The sequence below is a fragment of the Castanea sativa genome, chromosome 5, assembly GCF_040712315.1.
Source record: "Castanea sativa cultivar Marrone di Chiusa Pesio chromosome 5, ASM4071231v1".
Lineage (NCBI taxonomy): Eukaryota > Viridiplantae > Streptophyta > Magnoliopsida > Fagales > Fagaceae > Castanea > Castanea sativa.
The window spans coordinates 53,217,361-53,235,352 of record NC_134017.1 but is presented as its reverse complement, the minus strand read 5'-3'; the positions used below and the strand labels follow the sequence as shown (position 1 = coordinate 53,235,352).

Below are 17,992 nucleotides of genomic sequence, written 5' to 3'. Positions count from 1 at the left end.
AATATTCTTTTGTGTAATTGAACGATTTTAGAAAAAAAAAAAAATAATAATAATAATACATGCCGCAATTGGTCAATTTGGTGTCTAAAGGAAAAGAGGTTAAATTACTGCTACTTTAAACGCTGGCCAGTAACTAACATTGGGATGATACCATCAAAATTGCCGTCCAAATAAATTTGCACCTTAGTTACTAGGGAATTTTATTCCATGATACTAGGTTACCATTATAGATAAAAATTTTGCCTGACAACAATAGGCTTTCCATTTATTAATATTTAATTTTGGATTGTAACAGGTTTTCTTGTCTCGAATTCATGACTAATTCACTTCACCGTGAAATTTTACACTGCATGCGCATATTGGTCTTAACAGAGAAATAAATGAACCTACTACATGGGCTTCATGCTCTGTCATAGGAAAGGATCTTTAGCATGTGGCTTAGCCTAAAGCCATGTGTCAACACCATCACATGTTTTAAACCATATGTTAAGGCCTTTGGCTAACATCTGTTTAGCCATTATATTTTGGCCTTATCTCTTTGGAAACGATATCCTTTCCACTTGTGTAACTCAGGAGGGGCAGTAGACCAAATTCACGGAGATCAAACCTATGACAAAATTTCAATCATAGTGGTGGCTATTTTAGCCATTTAAGGCCAAGTGAGAAGAGATTCTCTAAAAACTAAATAAGAAACTCCACTTCGATATGAAGAAATAAATACCACTTCGAGAAGACAAATTACTGCTTTATTCCAGCAAATTATTCCATAAGCTTAATAGTTTATAAAGCATATGAAAAAGGCTTGCATCATAAGCCTGAAAATACTAGACAAACAAATAGTAAAGAAAAACTTCTACTGATCAAAGTCTATATCTTGAAAAACTTTGTTGAACTCTTCCCACTCTAAATTGGTGCTTTCAGTGATAGAAGTAGCTTCTTTTCGGAGAGTCCAAATCTCTGCTTTTCAGTGATAGAAGTAGCTTCTTTTCGCTTGAGATTTGGACCATGTCTCAAAAGCTTCATTAATACTTTTTTCTTGGGACAAGAGTTCTTCTACATATTCACGAGCATCAACTACCTTTTTTGTCGCACTGTCAAGTTGATTTTTAAGATCTCTGATTTTTTGCGCTGTTTGGTTTTCAACTTGAGAGTCGTCAGCTTGCTTTAACTTGGCAGCTTTAAGTTGATAATTGAACTTATCAGAACTTGGAAACTTCACTTTATGATCTTTAAGTAACTGCTTTACTTGCTCCAAGGTTGCCTCTGCTGTAGAGAACTTAGAAGCTGTGGTGTCAAAGCCTTTGGAAAATAGCTGGAGCGTTTCCCATTTGTTTCTATCCTTCTGAACCATGCAAGGAAGAAGCAAATTACATAAACTTACAAAATCCTCTTTGGTGCTTGAATTGTTGATCACTTGAGTAAACGGAAGAGATAATATTTCCTGTAAACTCCTAAAAGACCGCATCAATTGGTCCGAAGATATAGCACTGGTCGAAGCAGAAGCACAAGCAGATCTCACAGAAGCAGATCTCTCAACAATGTTGTCCCAGTTTTTGATCATTTTATCCACATTCTCAAAAAGTTGGAGAATAGGGATCTCCTTGAGAATATTTAAGAAAATCACCACACACTCAAGAGTGGTGAGAGCTGTACATATATATAGTCATTTACAGATTGTATAGCATAATTACACATAAATATTGATGACAAAATAAATGGAAATAATTGGCTAAACAAGCTCCTATAATTGAGGGTCAATGGTTGCACATATGGTAAGCCTTAGATTATGGCAGAGGATCCTCAACACCCCCCGCAAGCTAGGCGTTGGATTAGGACAAACGTGAAGCTTGGAGCGAAAAAATTGAAAGAGAGGCCGAGGCAAACTTTTAGTGAAAAGATCGGCAACCTGTAAGTGAGAGGGCACATATTGGGTGCGAAGTTTGCCAGCGACAACAAGTTCGCGAAGAAAGTGGTAGTCTAACTCAACATGCTTGGCCCGCTTGTGAGAAACAGGGTTGGAGCTCAAAAAAATGGCACTTTTGTTGTCGCATAATAGAAGAGGCTGCTGTGAAAGAGAAACTTTGAGGTCACGAAGGAGATGCATGAGCCAAAGAAGTTCAGCAGCAGTGAGAGCAAGGGCACGATACTCAGACTCACAGCTTGAACGAGAAACTGTAGGTTGCTTCTTGGCACTCCAGGAAACCAAATTGTTGCCAAGGTAAATGGAATAACCAGAGGTAGAGCGACGAGTGTCTGGACATCCGGCCCAGTCGGCATCAGAGTAAGCAACTAAAGCACTAGGAGCAGTGGATGAACGAAAATTGAGGCCAAAATGTAGTGTACCTTTGACATAGCGAAGAATGCGCTTTACAGCAAGAAAGTGGTCTTCAGTCGGAGAGTGGAGAGGCCGGCGACGAGTTGGATCTGCATGAGTAATATCGGGACGCGTGATAGTCAAATGCGAAGGGCACCTACAAGAGATCTGTAAAGAGTGGGATCCGAAACAAAGGACCATCGAAGACGTGTGTTAGAAACAACCATATGCAGGGGTGTGAACGCTTGCTATCAAGTAACTGAGCGCGAGTGAGAATGTCACGCGCATATTTCAGCCGACTGAGAAAAAGACCATCAGTGGTTGGTGTAGACTCAAGACCAAGGAAGTAACTGAGAGAACCCAAATCCTTAGTAGCAAACTCAGAATGAAGCTTACAAGTGAAGTGGTCAAGAAGAGAGGAGTTGTTTCCTGTAAGAATGATGTCATCAACATAAAGAAGCAAATAAATAATGTCAGACTGCCTGTGAAAGACAAAGAGTGATGTATCTACACGACTGCAATAAAAACTAAGGTGAATGAGGAAAGAGCTGAATCGCTGAAACCAGGCACGAGGTGCTTGTTTGAGGCCATAAAGAGCTTTCTTCAACAGACAAACATGATTAGGAAAGCGAGGATCAATATACCCAGGAGGCTGTTCCATATAGACTTGTTTAGTAAGATGACCATTGAGGAATGCATTTTTGACATCAAGTTGGCGGAGAGGCCAGTGGTTGGTCACAGCAAGTGAAAGGACAACACAGACAATGGTAGCCTTGATGACAGAGCTGAAAGTGTCAGTGTAGTCAAGACCAGGTACCTGTGTATAGCCTTTGGCAATAAGGCGGGCTTTGAGACGCTCGATAGATCCATCGGGCAAATACTTGGTCCGAAACACCCATTTGGAACCCACAATGTTGGTGTTGGCAGGTCGAGGAACCAAAATCCAGGTATGATTATTTTGCAAGGCTTGAACCTCTTCATCCATGGCGGCAAGCCAAGCAGGATTCTTAGCAGCATTTTTAAACCCTTTGGGCTCATTGGAAGCCAGGAGAGCAGAGAGAAGACCAGAGGATCCCAAAAAAGCAAGATTTGCCGGATGTCGAGTTTTGAAAATACCAGCTTTGGCTCGTGTGAGCATAGGGTGAGAACTCACTGGAGGGGCAGCAACAGGAGCAGCAGGGGGCAGCTCAGTGGGTACAAGAGAAGCTAGGCTAGGGTCCGAGTGTGACAAAGAGGGACCTGCAAGAGAATCATCGACCTGCAAAGACTCATCCACGGGATCAGTACAAAGAACACATGGGCTAGATTCGGATTGAGTAATGTGCGGGGAATAGGGCACAGGGGAGGATGGGGGCATGTCTGAATGGGGAAGACTGGGTTCCAAAAAATTTGAAAATTGGAGGGAGGATATGGGTTGAGCGTGTGAGGTATTGAGGGAGGGAAAACAATTTTCATCAAATTGAGCGTGTCGGGTGATATATAGCCTAGAGGTAGTGGGGTCAAGACAACGGAACCCCTTATAAGAGGGGCTGTATCCCATAAAAATGCAAGGAATACTACGGGGGGAAAATTTATTAGGCATATAATCACGTAAACAAGGATAAACCCGACAACCAAAAGGATGAAAATTTTCATAATTTGGCGGAGAACCATAGAGAAGCTCAAAAGGGGACTTACCTCCGAGAAGTGGTGTGGGCAAGCGGTTGATGATGTAAGCTGCAGTGCTAAAGGCGTCAACCCAAAAGCGAGGAGAAGTGTGTGAATGGAAAAGCAAGGCCAAACCAGTCTCAGTCACATGACGGTGTTTTCTTTCAGCATGACCATTTTGGGCAGGAGTATATGGACAAGACAATTGATGATGAATGCCAGAGGTAAGAAGATGAGTTTTAAAGCTATTGCTAGTAAATTCTGCACCACCGTCACTTTGAAAAATTTTGATATGAGAAGAAAATTGATTTTCTACAAATTTTTGAAATTGAATAAAGATATCATAGAAGTCAGATTTCAATTTTAAGGGATAAAGCCAAGTAAAGCGAGAATAATCATCAATAAACAAAACATAGTAGACAAAACCCAAATTTGATTTTACAGGTGAGGGACCCCATATATCGCAATGAATAAGATCTAACACATTGGATGACCTATGTTCAGTGCGAGAATAGGGCAAACGATGACTTTTCGCAAGTTGACATGTATCACATAATGTAGGAGATGGAAATAAGGAGGTAAGAAAAAGCTGTCCTTTTTTATTTAATAAAGAAATAACAGAATGATTTACATGGCCAAGGCGAGCATGCCATAAATCATACGAAGCATGAAGAGATTTATTTTTAAGGACAGAAATAAAGGCGGAATTTCCGCGCTCTAGCACATATAAGCCTCCATCACGTTGACCGGTTGCCACCACCTTTCCCGTTTGAAGATTCTGAATAGTGAAAAAATTATTAGTAAAGGTAACGGATAAAGGAAAATCATTTGGTAATTTGCTAATGGACAAAAGATTTTTAGTGAGGTGGGGAACAACCAAAACATCTAGCAATTGAAGATTTGGGGAAGGGGAATGTTTACCAGTGTGGGTTATGGGTAGAGATGCACCATTCCCTACAACTACACAATCCTTACCCGTGTAGGTGGTGGAGTGATCCAAATTTGAGTGGGCTGGAGTCATGTGGGCCGAAGCCCCTGTGTCCAAAAACCAATCAGAGGCATCATTCCCAGACAGAGAGCACGAAGAGGTGAAGGCTTTTGCAAGGTGCGCTGTGGGTTCATGCCTGTCATAGCGTTGCCTACACCGATCTGCGTAATGTCCTTCCAAGCGGCAGATCTGACAGCGAGGTGGACGGCGACTTGGGTTGGTGTTGGCACGGCCCTGTCCATGACTGGAAGAGTCACTGCTGAAACCATTTCCGCGGCCACGTTTGAGGCGGAGAAGCCACCTCCACGATGAGAAGAGGTCCGGCCGGCGGTGAACGGCACGAGCTCGTGCGCGGAGGCTCTAGAGATTTTTGAAAGAGTTCAAAACTCTCGGCTTTAGACACAAGGTCGAGAAGCGGGGAGAGAGGGGTTTGAGCCATTTGGCGGTAGAAAAGCTGGAGAAATCGGGCCCAAGACCACGGAGAAACCCGGTGGACTTTGTCGGTTCCATCAACGGGGCGACCAATGGCGTGAAGCTGATCACATAAGACGCCTTGAAGTCACGGGCATAGGCGGTGGCCCGAGCCGGGTGCCACGTTTCATCAATTGGAGGTCATCTTTGAGACGGATTTTCGCGGGCCTTGGAGCGGTGGCCGAAGGTGTTTTCGAGGGCGGTCCATACCTCACGAGATGTGGAGAGGACAACGGCTTCAGCCATGGCTTCTTCTGTGAGGGAGGAGAGGAGAAGACTAAGGAGGCGTTGGTCAGCTGCTTTCCACGCCAGGTGTTTGTTGTTTGGTGTCTGAGAGGTGGGGGGTCGAATAGGGGTGGCGGCACAAGGGTTCCATCCACATGACCCAGCAAACCTTGACTCTCAAGGAGGGGAAGAAGTTGACTATTCCATAGAAGATAGTTGGAGGAGGAAAGCTTGATGGTAACCATGTGAATCATGGTGTTGAAGGGAAGAAGGGTGGAAGAAGAATCGAAAGAAGAATCAGAGGCCATTGTGGATCGTGGGATGCTAATCCAGGTAAGGCTCTAATACCATGAGAATATTTAAGAAAATCACCACACACTCAAGAGTGGTGAGAGCTGTACATATATATAGTCATTTACAGATTGTATAGCATAATTACACATAAATATTGATGACAAAATAAATGGAAATAATTGGCTAAACAAGCTCCTATAATTGATGGTCAATGGTTGCACATATGGTAAGCCTTAGATTATGGCAGAGGATCCTCAACACTCCTAAGTTTTAAAAAAGCGGGGTTAGTGAAAATAAAAAAGATAAGTTAAAAGGAAAGAAAGAGAAAAGAGAAGGGTTTCTTACAGATACAAGGCCGGTGGCTGGTGTAGTGGTTGGAATAGTTTCTACATCTCTCCCCCTTTCTTCATCTCCTCTCTTTTTATTGTAGTCTTCTCCCTTCTTGGCCTCATCCTCTTTCTCTTCATTTCCTTTTCCTTGTGTTTCTTCCTCACTTTCATTTATTTTGGAGGCATTTTCTATAGATTGATCTCTAAATGCATGTCTTTGTTCAATTTTCTCATGCTTTGGACCCTTTGGGGTTTGAGACATGACATCCATCATCAGAATCTGGTGAAGACTTATTCATGTATCTCTCGGTGTCTAAACATGTTGTGAGTGCCGTGCTACTGAGGGATCAAGGCGTACAATAGCCAATATACTATGTTAGCAAGACCTTCGTCGATGATGAGACGAGGTATTTGCCTTTAGAGAAGCTGGTATTAGCCCTACTTCATGCTACCAGGAAGCTACCCCATTATTTTCAAGCTCATACCGTCTATGTACTAATCGAGTATCCTCTGCAATCGTTGTTGAAGATATCTGATTTCACAGGTAGGATCGGCAAGTGGGGAACTCAGCTAGGCTCTTTTGACATTAGGTATAGACCTAGAAGCTCGGTGAAGGGTCAGGTTCTCGCTGACTTCGTCGCAGAGTTTCCCCCGAAAGGGGAGATAGAGATGGTCTGCCATGTAGAAATCATCTCGTGGAAGGTATTTGTGGACGACGTGTCCAATGCGTGAGGAGCTGGGGCTGGAATTGTAATTAGGGCTAGATATTGTTGGGTCATTCCCTCGGGCTACAGGAAACCGAAGGTTTGTTTGGTAGCCGTGGACTATTTTACCAAATGGGCAGATGCAGAGGCATTGGCCAACATCCGGGATGTGGATGTTAAGAAGTTTGTATGGAGAAACATAGTGACAAGGTTCGGGGTACCAAAGTTTTCTAGTGTCAGATAATGGGTTGCAGTTTGATAGCGAAGCTTTTCGTGAGTTTTGTAGCGGCCTTGGCATCAAGAACCGATACTCTACCCTAGCATATTTGTAAAGTAATGGCCAAGCTGAGGCCACCAATAAAGCCATTGTGAACGGGTTGAAGAAAAAATTAAAGGGTGCTAAGGGTAGATGAGACAAAGAGTTGCCTAATGTTCTGTGGGCATACCAGACGAGGAGGTCCACGGGAGAGACTCTATTTTCTCTAACGTACGGAGCAGAAGCAGTCATACCAGCTGAGATAAATTTGTGTAGTGCCCGGGTTTTAGGGTTCACCCTTGCTGAGAATTCAGAATTAATGATGAAATAGTTGAACTTGTTGGAGGAACTATAGGAGTTAGTGACCATACGGCTGGCAGAATATCAACAAAATCTTGCCCGGAGATACAATAGGGATGTGAGTAGAAGGGAGTTTAGTGCCGGCAATTTGGTACTTCACAAGGTAGAAGGGAACACACAGGACCTCAATGCAGGAAAGTTAGCGCTGACCTGGGAGGGTCCTTATAGAGTTACTGCCATCCCCGGCGCGGGAGCATACTATTTGGAAGACTTAGATGAAAGACCCATCCCCCGGCCATGGAATGCCCACAATTTGAAGAAGTTTTACCATTGAATGTCAGTGCACAAAAATATGGGTGAGCATGACATTATGTGTATATAATATTAAGTAATATGAAAGGAAGGTTTATCCATGCTAGTGTATTTATAGTTGTGGTTCTGTCATTGTTAATTTATATCTTCTGGTTAGCAAACGTGAAGAAAACGAAGTCTAATTATTCTAAGAACAGAAACTTGTTCCTGGTTCGATCCTAATCACTGAACAGGTGAAAACCTTATTTCAAATTATTCTAAGGACAGAAACTTGTTCGCGGTTCGATCCTAATCACCGAATATGTGAAAATCTTATATCAAATTATTTTAAGGACAGAAACCTGTTCCCGGTTCGATCTTAATCACTGAACAGGTGGAACCCTTATATCAAATTATTCTAAGGACAGAAACATGTTCCCAGTTCGATCCTAATCACCGAGCAGGTAGAAACCTTATATCAAATTATTTTAAAAACAGAAGCATGTTACCGGTTCGATCCTAATCACCTTATATTCGGGCATTTGTTTTTGTCAAGAACAATTTGTTTTCCAACTAGAACACAACCGATCGCTCGGTTTAATCCCAGTTACCGAGGAGGCGCGAACCTAACATTTATTCCTAAGCATAGAAACACATCTTTGGTTCGTTTCCAGCCCCTGAACGGGTATTAACGTAATCTATCCTTTTCAAATATGAGCAATTTCTTTTTATCGACCTAAGGCAAGTTTTCAATTTAAATACCCGACCATTATAAATGAGAAAGTAAGGTATGATGAGTAATTTAGCAACAACAATCATTCTCAAATTTAGCTATCATATGGATGAAATAAATGTCCAGTCACCATCTTGGGATGACCAATCCAACAAAATTAAAATTCAAACCATTGTTCTGTCACCACAACCTGGTGATCATAGGCAAACCAAGCATATAAGAGTAAAAAGCAAATTGAAGAAAAGTAAATGACTAAGATAAGTCAGAACATTAAATATCAAACTGCAAGGTCAGTAGGCGGAAGTTGGGCTGCGCTCTCCTCAAGCTTTTTTAAGGCATCCCCGACTAGTTGGGCAGTTGGATGTTGTCGAGTTTTAATGTCCCCGGTAGACTAGGCGCCAGTAGGAAGGTTGCTAGTGACTTCTAGGTCAACCAACTCCACACGGGAGTCAATTGCCCGTACCAACTCCCTCATGCTGGGAGTCTCCTCCTCATTGGCAGCACCAGAAGGATTATGGACGGGAGGAGGGAAGTTCGGGAAAGGAACCTGGTCAGGATTCCTTAAAGGAGAGTCATCAGGAACCCCCATAGCCTGCAGGGTGGCCATCCACCCTTCCCCAAACCCATGCTTCCGTGCTTGGTAAATGATGGGCTCCACGAAGTTTTCGGCGTCCGCGAAGCCTTCATTATATAATTTCTCTTCACACGCTTCTAGAGCCACCTTCAAAATCGGCAATTTCATCGGCTTATGCGAGGTTCAAGCTTTCAACCTCCGCCAGTTTTAGCTCGGTTCTACCCAACTTCACCTCCATCTCCGTCAACTTCTGCTCTGTTGGCATTCTAGCCTTCTCGAATGCCTGAGCCTTCTTTTCTGCAGCCTCCACAACTTTGTCCTTCTCTTTCGCAATGGCCACATTGACGTCTTTAAGGGCTTTCTCCCGGTCAGCATCTTTGACAGCTTCCTTTAGCCGGTCATTCATCACAAAGGCTAGTTGAATGGTCTGTGGTATAACAGTGACATATATAAAAAGAAGTATGTGCACATTAACACTTGTAGATGGGGATAAAGTGTGTTACTGCGATAGTGTGCCATTGTAGTCGAGCAGCTAGTAACTCATTAGTGTCGCCTGAAAAGTAATGCACATTCTTAGGCAAAAGAAGGCCCTGCACCAAACTTCTAGCAACTCTTCTGCCCTCACCCTGTGCCCAAGTTCTGACGCTGGCTGTCACAAGAAAGGGGGTCATTGTAGAGCCTGAACATGGTTTGCTAGCCCACCTCTTGTCAAGAAGAAGATGCGGCGTGAGACCCCACCTAGGCAGTGGGCCGAACATCGCCAGTGGGCTCTCGGATGACGGTTCCCCCAGATGCTCGAGGGGGGATTTTTTGAAGGCGCATCCCCCTGGCCCGCAGGAGTTTGCTCATCGGTGCGTTGCCTCTTCCGAGAACGGCTAGAAGCAGAAAGGGGGGAGTTGGGCTTCTTCCTTATTCCTGTTGATGCGCTGGTGGACGAGCGTCGGGCAGAAAACGGTCAATGGTCATCCCTCGTCTTGTCACCATTTCGTCGTCACCAAGATTGGATCCTGCTACTGAGGAATTTACTGATTCGGCCGCTGTTGGCTCGGCTACCCGAACTGGAGCCTCGGGCTCTTCAACAAGTACATGGACTTTACGACTTTGAGATACTAGGTTCGTCGAGGCGTCCCTTACAGGAGCAAGAGAGTCCGCAATTGTATACCAAGGGCTGAGGTCCCGAGCTTCACTGACGGTTAACTGGGGAGGAAGGAGGCTGGAATGTTGAACGTCTATATATGACAGCAAAGGGCTGTCCACCAAAAGGGCTGGCTCGAAAGGCTGCCAAGTCGTGTAAACAGGAGTGCAACTGAGTATAAGGTGTGATGCCCGGAGTTGCCCATCGGAGTTCATAAATATTTCAGACCGAAGCATGGAATTTAGGTCCCTCACGTGCACTACTCTAAGGTCCGGCTTAAACCTTTTACCGTCTGCATCAAAATAACACAAAATTGGTTAGTACCCATTTAAGCAAAACAATCACGGGAGAAATATGATCAAAGAGTTAAAGGTGCTCGGTACCGACCAACTTCACGAGGCAAAAGTGGGCAGGGGAGCTCATCGGCAAGCCAGTTGCTGCTCACTCGAACATATTCCTTCGCTGAATTTCTATTAGAATCGAGAAGGTAAGATATAAGCCGTACCCGTAAATCCTTAGCCTTTAAATAATAATTAGACCTAATATTGCCACACAAACTAAACATAAAGTTTATGTCATGGTGGTTTAATTGCAACCTGTATATACGATTTAATCTACTAACCAACTTATGACTCGGTAAAAATTGGGAGGAAGTTGGTCGGGGTATAAACCATAAAATCTAAGGGTACCAAGTATGAGAAGGTCTATGGGAAACCTAATCCCCCCCCCCCCCCCCTTTTAAAATAGACATCAATGGAAAAAACACGGTGTTGGACCCAGAACGATGGTGGAGAGCGATGTCGCCCTCGTGATGGTAAGCTACATCCACATCTCCAGGTATGTCAAAAACCGCTCTAAAGTTAGCCAAAGACGTCTTAGAAGACAGAAGATGAGAATACCCCATTCTTAAACTCTAAAGTAAAGGAAAAATTGAAAGGAGTAAGGAAACTTACCGTGGGCTCTAGGAATAGGTGATCTTGACTGAAAAATGTATGCACGGGAAAATGATGCTCGGCAGAGAGTAAGTTGGACGAGAAAGGAAGCAAAAAGTGGAGTGAGTACTTAGGAAAAACTATTTATAGAGCTAAGACATTTAATGAAAAGAAAGGCGGGAAAACCTTTCTGAATTCTTTTTTTAACCCCCACACGTGTGGCCTCGGTTCACGAACTGTCAAGATTAATTACGGTTAGACACGACAGCCTGGTGTAATGCTTCTTTTGAGGAAGCATTAATGGCCATCTTATTCGCTTAGAAGCTGGCAGTTAGGCTTCCCGAGAATTCCCCAGCGCCAGCCACATTGTCCTTGATTCGTTCCTAGTAGCCGAACAAGAATTCAGGAGAGGCTATTGTACGGAGTATGCGCTTAGGCCCATTGAACACTGAGCCCAGATCTTAAGACGCGATGCACGATAACTAGCCCGTTGGGCCTTTGGTCTCAATCTGATTACCCTTTTAGGCCCAATAAGGGCCCAAGTATTGAAATCGGTCCCTCTCTTCTTGAACCTCCGTATAGAGCTCGCGCCGATCATCTGTGCGTTCAACAGGAAATGCGCATGCTGAGAACATCCTATGTTCTTGGTTGCTTGGTATTGCCTTGGGGAATATTGCTGCTGAGCAGTATTTTGGAGGCTGGAACCAGTTCCAATGCCACTACCACTATTCCCAACAAAGTGTTTTCTTAGCAAAAACGATGATACCAAACCCCACCCACACAAGTGAGGTCTAGAAGCAATCATAGCCCTTCCACCCACTTGGTGCTATAAATAGAAGAACAAAAGGAGAAGTGGGGGTTTGCAAGTGGAGAGAAAGAGAAGAAAGGGAAAGAGCGATAGTATCAGTGGGAATGAGAGTAACCTGAAGAGAGAGAAGAGTTCACTAAAACTAAAGGGTACTATTGGGTCGCCCGGCAAAGAACCACCCATGGTAGGAAACTCTTGAGCCTACCATAGAAATAAGTTGTGAGCCTAAATATTGGCCCATCTTGGTTAAAACCCATTTGGGTACCCACAGATTTTATTGTGAAAATGTTGTAGACGCAATATTATTCAAATAAAAACTTGTTGAATTACTTCTTTTTTTAGGAAAATTACAACTTACGCATATGAGGTTTGACCAAAATTTAAAAGTTGCATACTTGTGATTTGAAATTTGATACTTTACCCACCTGAGGTTAGTTCGATTAGAATTATGTAACCCACCTTATTAAAAGCAGGACTAAATATGTATTTTTGCTTAATTTTTATGTCTCTCTCTTCCAAAAACATAAAAATACAATATCAAAAGTAATCCAGCAGGACACTTGCATCATAGGATTTCAAACCACTGGTAGGTAACTTAAATTTCAGTCAAACCTCAGATGGATAAAATGTCAAATTTCAAACTATGAGTAAGCAACTTAAATTTTAGTCTAACCACGCGTGGATAAGTTCTAATTTATCTTCTTCTTTTTTTCAATGCTGAATCACTTCTTGTTTAGCCATCTGAAGATTCTAAAACTGCCCACTTTTTATATTGTAAGTCCCAAAAAATAATTGTACATAAGGGGTGCTTTTTTTCTTTTTTTTTTTTGTCTGCCTTTTGGGTTAACATTTTATAAACTGCTTTTAATTTTTTTTTCTTCTAATTGTCACATATTTCTCTTCTAATTTTTAGTTGATATGTGTGGAGTATTGACAATTTGACAACGTTCCTTAGATAGTGGTTTTTTTTTTAATTATTATTATTATTATTATTATTATTATTTTGGTTTTCTACTTGTTTTTTTGGGTAGGTTACCCTCATGCACGGCAAGGGGATTTGAAATTTGGAATGCATTTATCATCTCATGCTTATGAGTGTGAAGGTGCCACTTGACCCAAAAGTTCATTGGCATTATTTTTGTTTGGTTGATGTAGTTGTAATAATTTATATATAATAATAATAGGTGAAGTTGAGAGAAACTCAAATTAAAATTCCAAATTAGAGTTCCAATTTTGCGCAATGTGTCCTAAATTATTTATTCTTAAAGAGTTTTATTTCTTAATTTTAGAATCAAATGTTGGACCACATTATAAATATTTATCCAAGTAAGTTATTAAGTACAAAAACCAAAAGAGTCTAGAATAAGTAAATCGTAAAAAAAAAAAAAAAGTGCTTCACAATAAATAAATAAAAATGGACAATTTACATTTTATACTTAATACTATCTTTACAAAAAAATTTAAAGAGTTAACAAAATATAAAAATGACTATTAATAGTATTTAAATTATATATATAGGAATCATATCATACATCTTATTTTAAATGTATCCATGCATATGTATAGAGTTACAAACTAGTTAATTATAATTGATGTTGTCATGAAATTTAAGAGACAAATAGAAACCTATTTGCTTGAAGTATAAAATTAAGTAAACAAATATTAATTTAGAGACAAATGATGAATTACGTTTATTTTGATAATGTTCACAAGAAGAAAATAAGTAAAACAAGTTTGAATCATCTATTTGAACATGGTTTAAGATCTTGTGAGTTGTGAACATGTATAAAATCAGTATCTTTTGATCACTATTTCTCTGTCTCTAGTCATTTCGTATGAATCGCATAATCATATAAGATATAATAATATGTTCTTGTAGATTTTATCATGTGAAAAACTTATGATGTCAAATGATATAAAAAAACAAAAAAGAAATATATTATTCAACTATCATTTCTCTAATAAAATATGTCAAATTTTATTATTGGCGCAGATGGTGTCTAAGAATCAAGGGCAGAGTCAAGAATTTGTCTAAAAAAGCTAAATAAAAAATATGTAATCAATATTAAAAATTTTACTTATATCTATTGTTTTGAATTTTTAATCCCCAGATTATATTGAGTCAGCCATGGCTACAATATGTAAATCAAGATAGTTAGAATACCATTCTAAGTCAATATAATGATTTGGAATAAGAAAAATTCCTATCTTTATACCATAAACACACAAGGAGAAAATAAAATTTTAAACTTTGAAGGAAGATTTTTTTTTTTGGTAGAAAAAAAAATTCAATCTTATCTCAAAAAAAGTTGGATCTGGAAAAAACAAAGAAAGATAAATTTTCTTTGTCCTTTCAACACTAATAAATCTTGGTTTACTAACTGCTGGAGTAGGTTGATTTGGCTTTCATCTTTAATTAGAGGGACTCAGGCTCTGTTTGGTACACTCACTCAAACACATGTTTTCAGTTTTTAAACATTACATGTATTTCCACACACTTTTTCATCCACACATATTTCCACATATGTTTTCAAACACATGTTTTCAGTTTTTAAACATTACATGTATTTCCACACACTTTTTCATCCACACATATTTCCACATATGTTTTCAAACACATGTTTTCAGTTTTTAAGTGCATGTACTAACACCCTCTCAGAATTTTACCGTTGCTTCTTTTCATTGAATTCAATAATAATAATAATAATAATAATAATAATAATAATAAAAAGAAAGGACACTAATACTTACAATTTTTTTCCATTTTTTTCTTTATTTTTTCGACATACCCTATGTCCTGGCTATGTCTTTGTCATGTTCCAGCCTTGTTTGATAATCAATCAATCAATATATATATAAAAACAGAGATCTCATGTGAGAGTGCATGAGGTTCTGCCACGTGGCACTCTAAAATTGCATTTAACATTTTTTTTACCATTTTTCATTAAGTTTTTTTAACCATTACCCAATAGATCATAGTAACTTATTTTTACTATTATATAAAATTATCATTTTTTACCTCTTTCTATTAAGTTTTTTTTACTGTTACCCAATAGATCATAATAACTTCTTTTTACTATTATATAAAATATAAGCTGTTCTTGACAATTAGACCCATTAGACCAAAATTTGTTCACTATAAAATGGACTAGCTTTTAAAAGTAGATCAAACTTTATGAAAAACTCAAGCACAGTTCTTACCTTACATATTATGACCCAAGTTTGACCCTTACCACATGTAAATCAAAGCAAAAACAAACTCTCTTCTTCCTCTCCCACATATAGATGATACTTCTAGAAAATCTCATTCTCATGAAATCATGTCTTCATTTTTTCCCAATTTCAATTCAATATGCTTTTGTCTATTAATAATGTTCTATGCAATTTATGCAGACAAATTTCTGTCATTTGTCATTGACCAGTGCAAAAAAAAAAAAAAAAAAAAATCTTAAGATTCCTGAGGTTGCTGAAATAATTGACAAGTGCATATTTCTAAAATTTATAATAACAAAAAAGTCTAATAAATATCATCTACTATCTCACAAAATGCCATTAACTTAATATTTTCTTTAAAAAAAATTTAATGATAGGACTGGTAAAAAACATGATTCTATACAAGAAAAACCAAAAATACATGCAAAACAATTTTCATAGGAGGATTGATTCTTAAATAATATGAAGACAACAATAAAGATAAAATATATTGAATGAGATCCTAAGAAACAGGTTTGTTAATCATTTCAAATTATACTCATCATTTACGTAAAAAAATAATAATACATCATATTATTTACATTAAAAAAAAATAATGCATATTAATTTCAAAGTTTTTTGCAAGATGTGAACTGCTAAGGTATTGCAATAATAAGTAACATTAATACAACAATAGGTTGGTATTACATTATGTGCGTACTTTATGAAAGGACTGTCAAATCACAAGCAAAATCATTTTGGTGTGCAAAATGTGAAACAAAAATAAATCTTTCTATCCCAAAGTTAGAGGCACTCACATTAACTACATACTCTCCAGATATTTATAATATATTTATCTCACTATAACTATTATATATATACAATTGCAAACTACTTCAGATACATGATTCAAATTGAAGTTTTTGATGCAACTAACAAAACAAATTTTGTGATATTTGATCGAGATGTCGAGAAAATCCTAAATGAATCTACAAGAGATCTTGTTGAAAAATACACTGAGGTACTACTTATTTAAATTATTGTAAAAATATTGATATTGAAGAACGAATCCCACATGATTTGAAAAAAAAATTAGGAAAAAAAATGGATTTCTCTACTTCATTTGAATGAATTCAATCTAAAGGATAATTTTGAAAATTATATAGTTGCTAAGATTTTTTATGTACTTTCAAATGATAAAAAGGTATGGTAGAAAAAAAAATACACAATTTAATATGCTATATTAATTCTTTTTGCTACACTATTCCAAAATTAACAATATATATATATATATATATATATATATTTTTACAAAAAAACGTAACATCATTGAAATTTTATATAAAAGTAAATAATATGAAAAATCTTAGCGACAAAGTCCAAACTTTGTAAGATCCAATCAAGAGTCTCTCGATGTCAATTCATTAGTGATTAACACAAATGATGCAACAAAAGGGAAAAATGATGAAAGCTCAAAAATTGAACAAATATGGATGAACTAAACTTCAAACGTTGAAGATGGAGAAACTGATGATGATAACAAGTATCACCATACCGCAATAACAAAGATTGAAGAAACAAAAAAAAAAAAAATCACAATGAAGCTTTTTATTACATCATATAATAAAAATTAATAATATAGAATGAATTAATATGCTTTTATCAACTTTTATTATACAATATTATTCCAAGTTTTTTTAATTATTGCTCATTACTTGAACAAAATAATTGTAATAGATATATGTGTGCAATTTATAATTGTTACTTTTTATGATGAACTCATTACTAACAAAGTTTTATAATAATTATGCTATAATATATGTATAATATTTTCCAAAAATAAATTTACATAAAACATTATAACAGTATATGTGCATCGCACGGGAAACTTACTAGTTTGAAATAAAAAAACAGATGGGATACATGTGCAGCCATGTCCCATGCGTACTTCGTGTCTTGAACGTCTTTGACACAAAAATGGCAAGCAAAATGCTATGTCCATGCTTTCCAGATGACAAGTCTACCATCTCCTCTAGTGGAGGGTAGATGTGAAAACTAAAGTTATTCCACCACACCCAAACCCAAATGAATTCTCTAGTTTTTAAGTGATTTTGCCAATTAACCCCAAATCACATTCCCATACCTCGATGCCTCTTCAATCAAGTGTTGTGGGGGGAATCTTTAAAAAGAAAGAAAGTATCTTATGAGACACTCTCCACATCAACACCACATTTGATGAGACCAACCAATTAAAATGGGAGACATCTCATATTTTGAATATACCATTTTACCCATGAAAACTTCAATCGCCTATCCCCTTCTCTTTCACTTTGGGATTCCAATGGCAGGTAAAAATTTTCCCTTTCAATTTATCTTTATATTTTTGTTACCTTAGCTCAAATTTTTGTGATTTTTTGTTTATTGTGTCCATTGCTTTTATATATTATATTTTTTTAGGAAATTTTGTAAATATACTGTTACTAATTGAGTTATTGCGGAAATTATAATATTTTGGTAATGGCTTGAAGCCTAGTTGAGTCTGGGTGGTTATGGCTAAATTCAATTCCATTATTTCAATAATTTTTTTTCTTAGTTTTACTTGTTGAGTTTAACTCTTTGCTTCCATTCCCCCTTTCTTAGGAGATGTTGAAGCATCGATTTTTCCACTTAAGATGTTTTGCGTTTATCCTATGCTTAGCTCTATAAGAATATGATTTAGGAAAGCATCTTAATGATACAATGAAATCACAATTTTTTTTTTAAGTTAAATTTTATTGTATGCTTTTGTTTATTGCTTTT

At 38.4% G+C, this 17,992-nt stretch overlaps 1 protein-coding gene across 1 annotated transcript; it reads right to left on the bottom strand.

The window, feature by feature from the left end:
* Positions 1–729: 729 nt before the first annotated feature.
* Positions 730–6,539, bottom strand: LOC142635403 (uncharacterized). The gene is made up of 2 exons (XM_075809562.1): positions 6,285–6,539; positions 730–1,600 (listed from the first exon to the last, which is right to left on the bottom strand). The coding sequence occupies exons 1-2, from the start codon at positions 6,537–6,539 to the stop codon at positions 965–967; spliced, it is 891 nt and encodes a 296-aa protein (XP_075665677.1). The 3' UTR covers positions 730–964.
* Between the last annotated feature and the right edge of the window lie 11,453 nt (positions 6,540–17,992).

Excerpts from the sequence above, each read along its gene's own strand:
- LOC142635403 (XM_075809562.1), bottom strand. The coding sequence starts at position 6,539 with ATGGATGTCATGTCTCAAACCCCAAAGGGTCCAAAGCATGAGAAAATT. Across the intron at positions 1,601-6,284 it reads CAGCCACCGGCCTTGTATCT|GAGATCCCTATTCTCCAACT; the intron begins GTAAGAAACCCT and ends AATATTCTCAAG.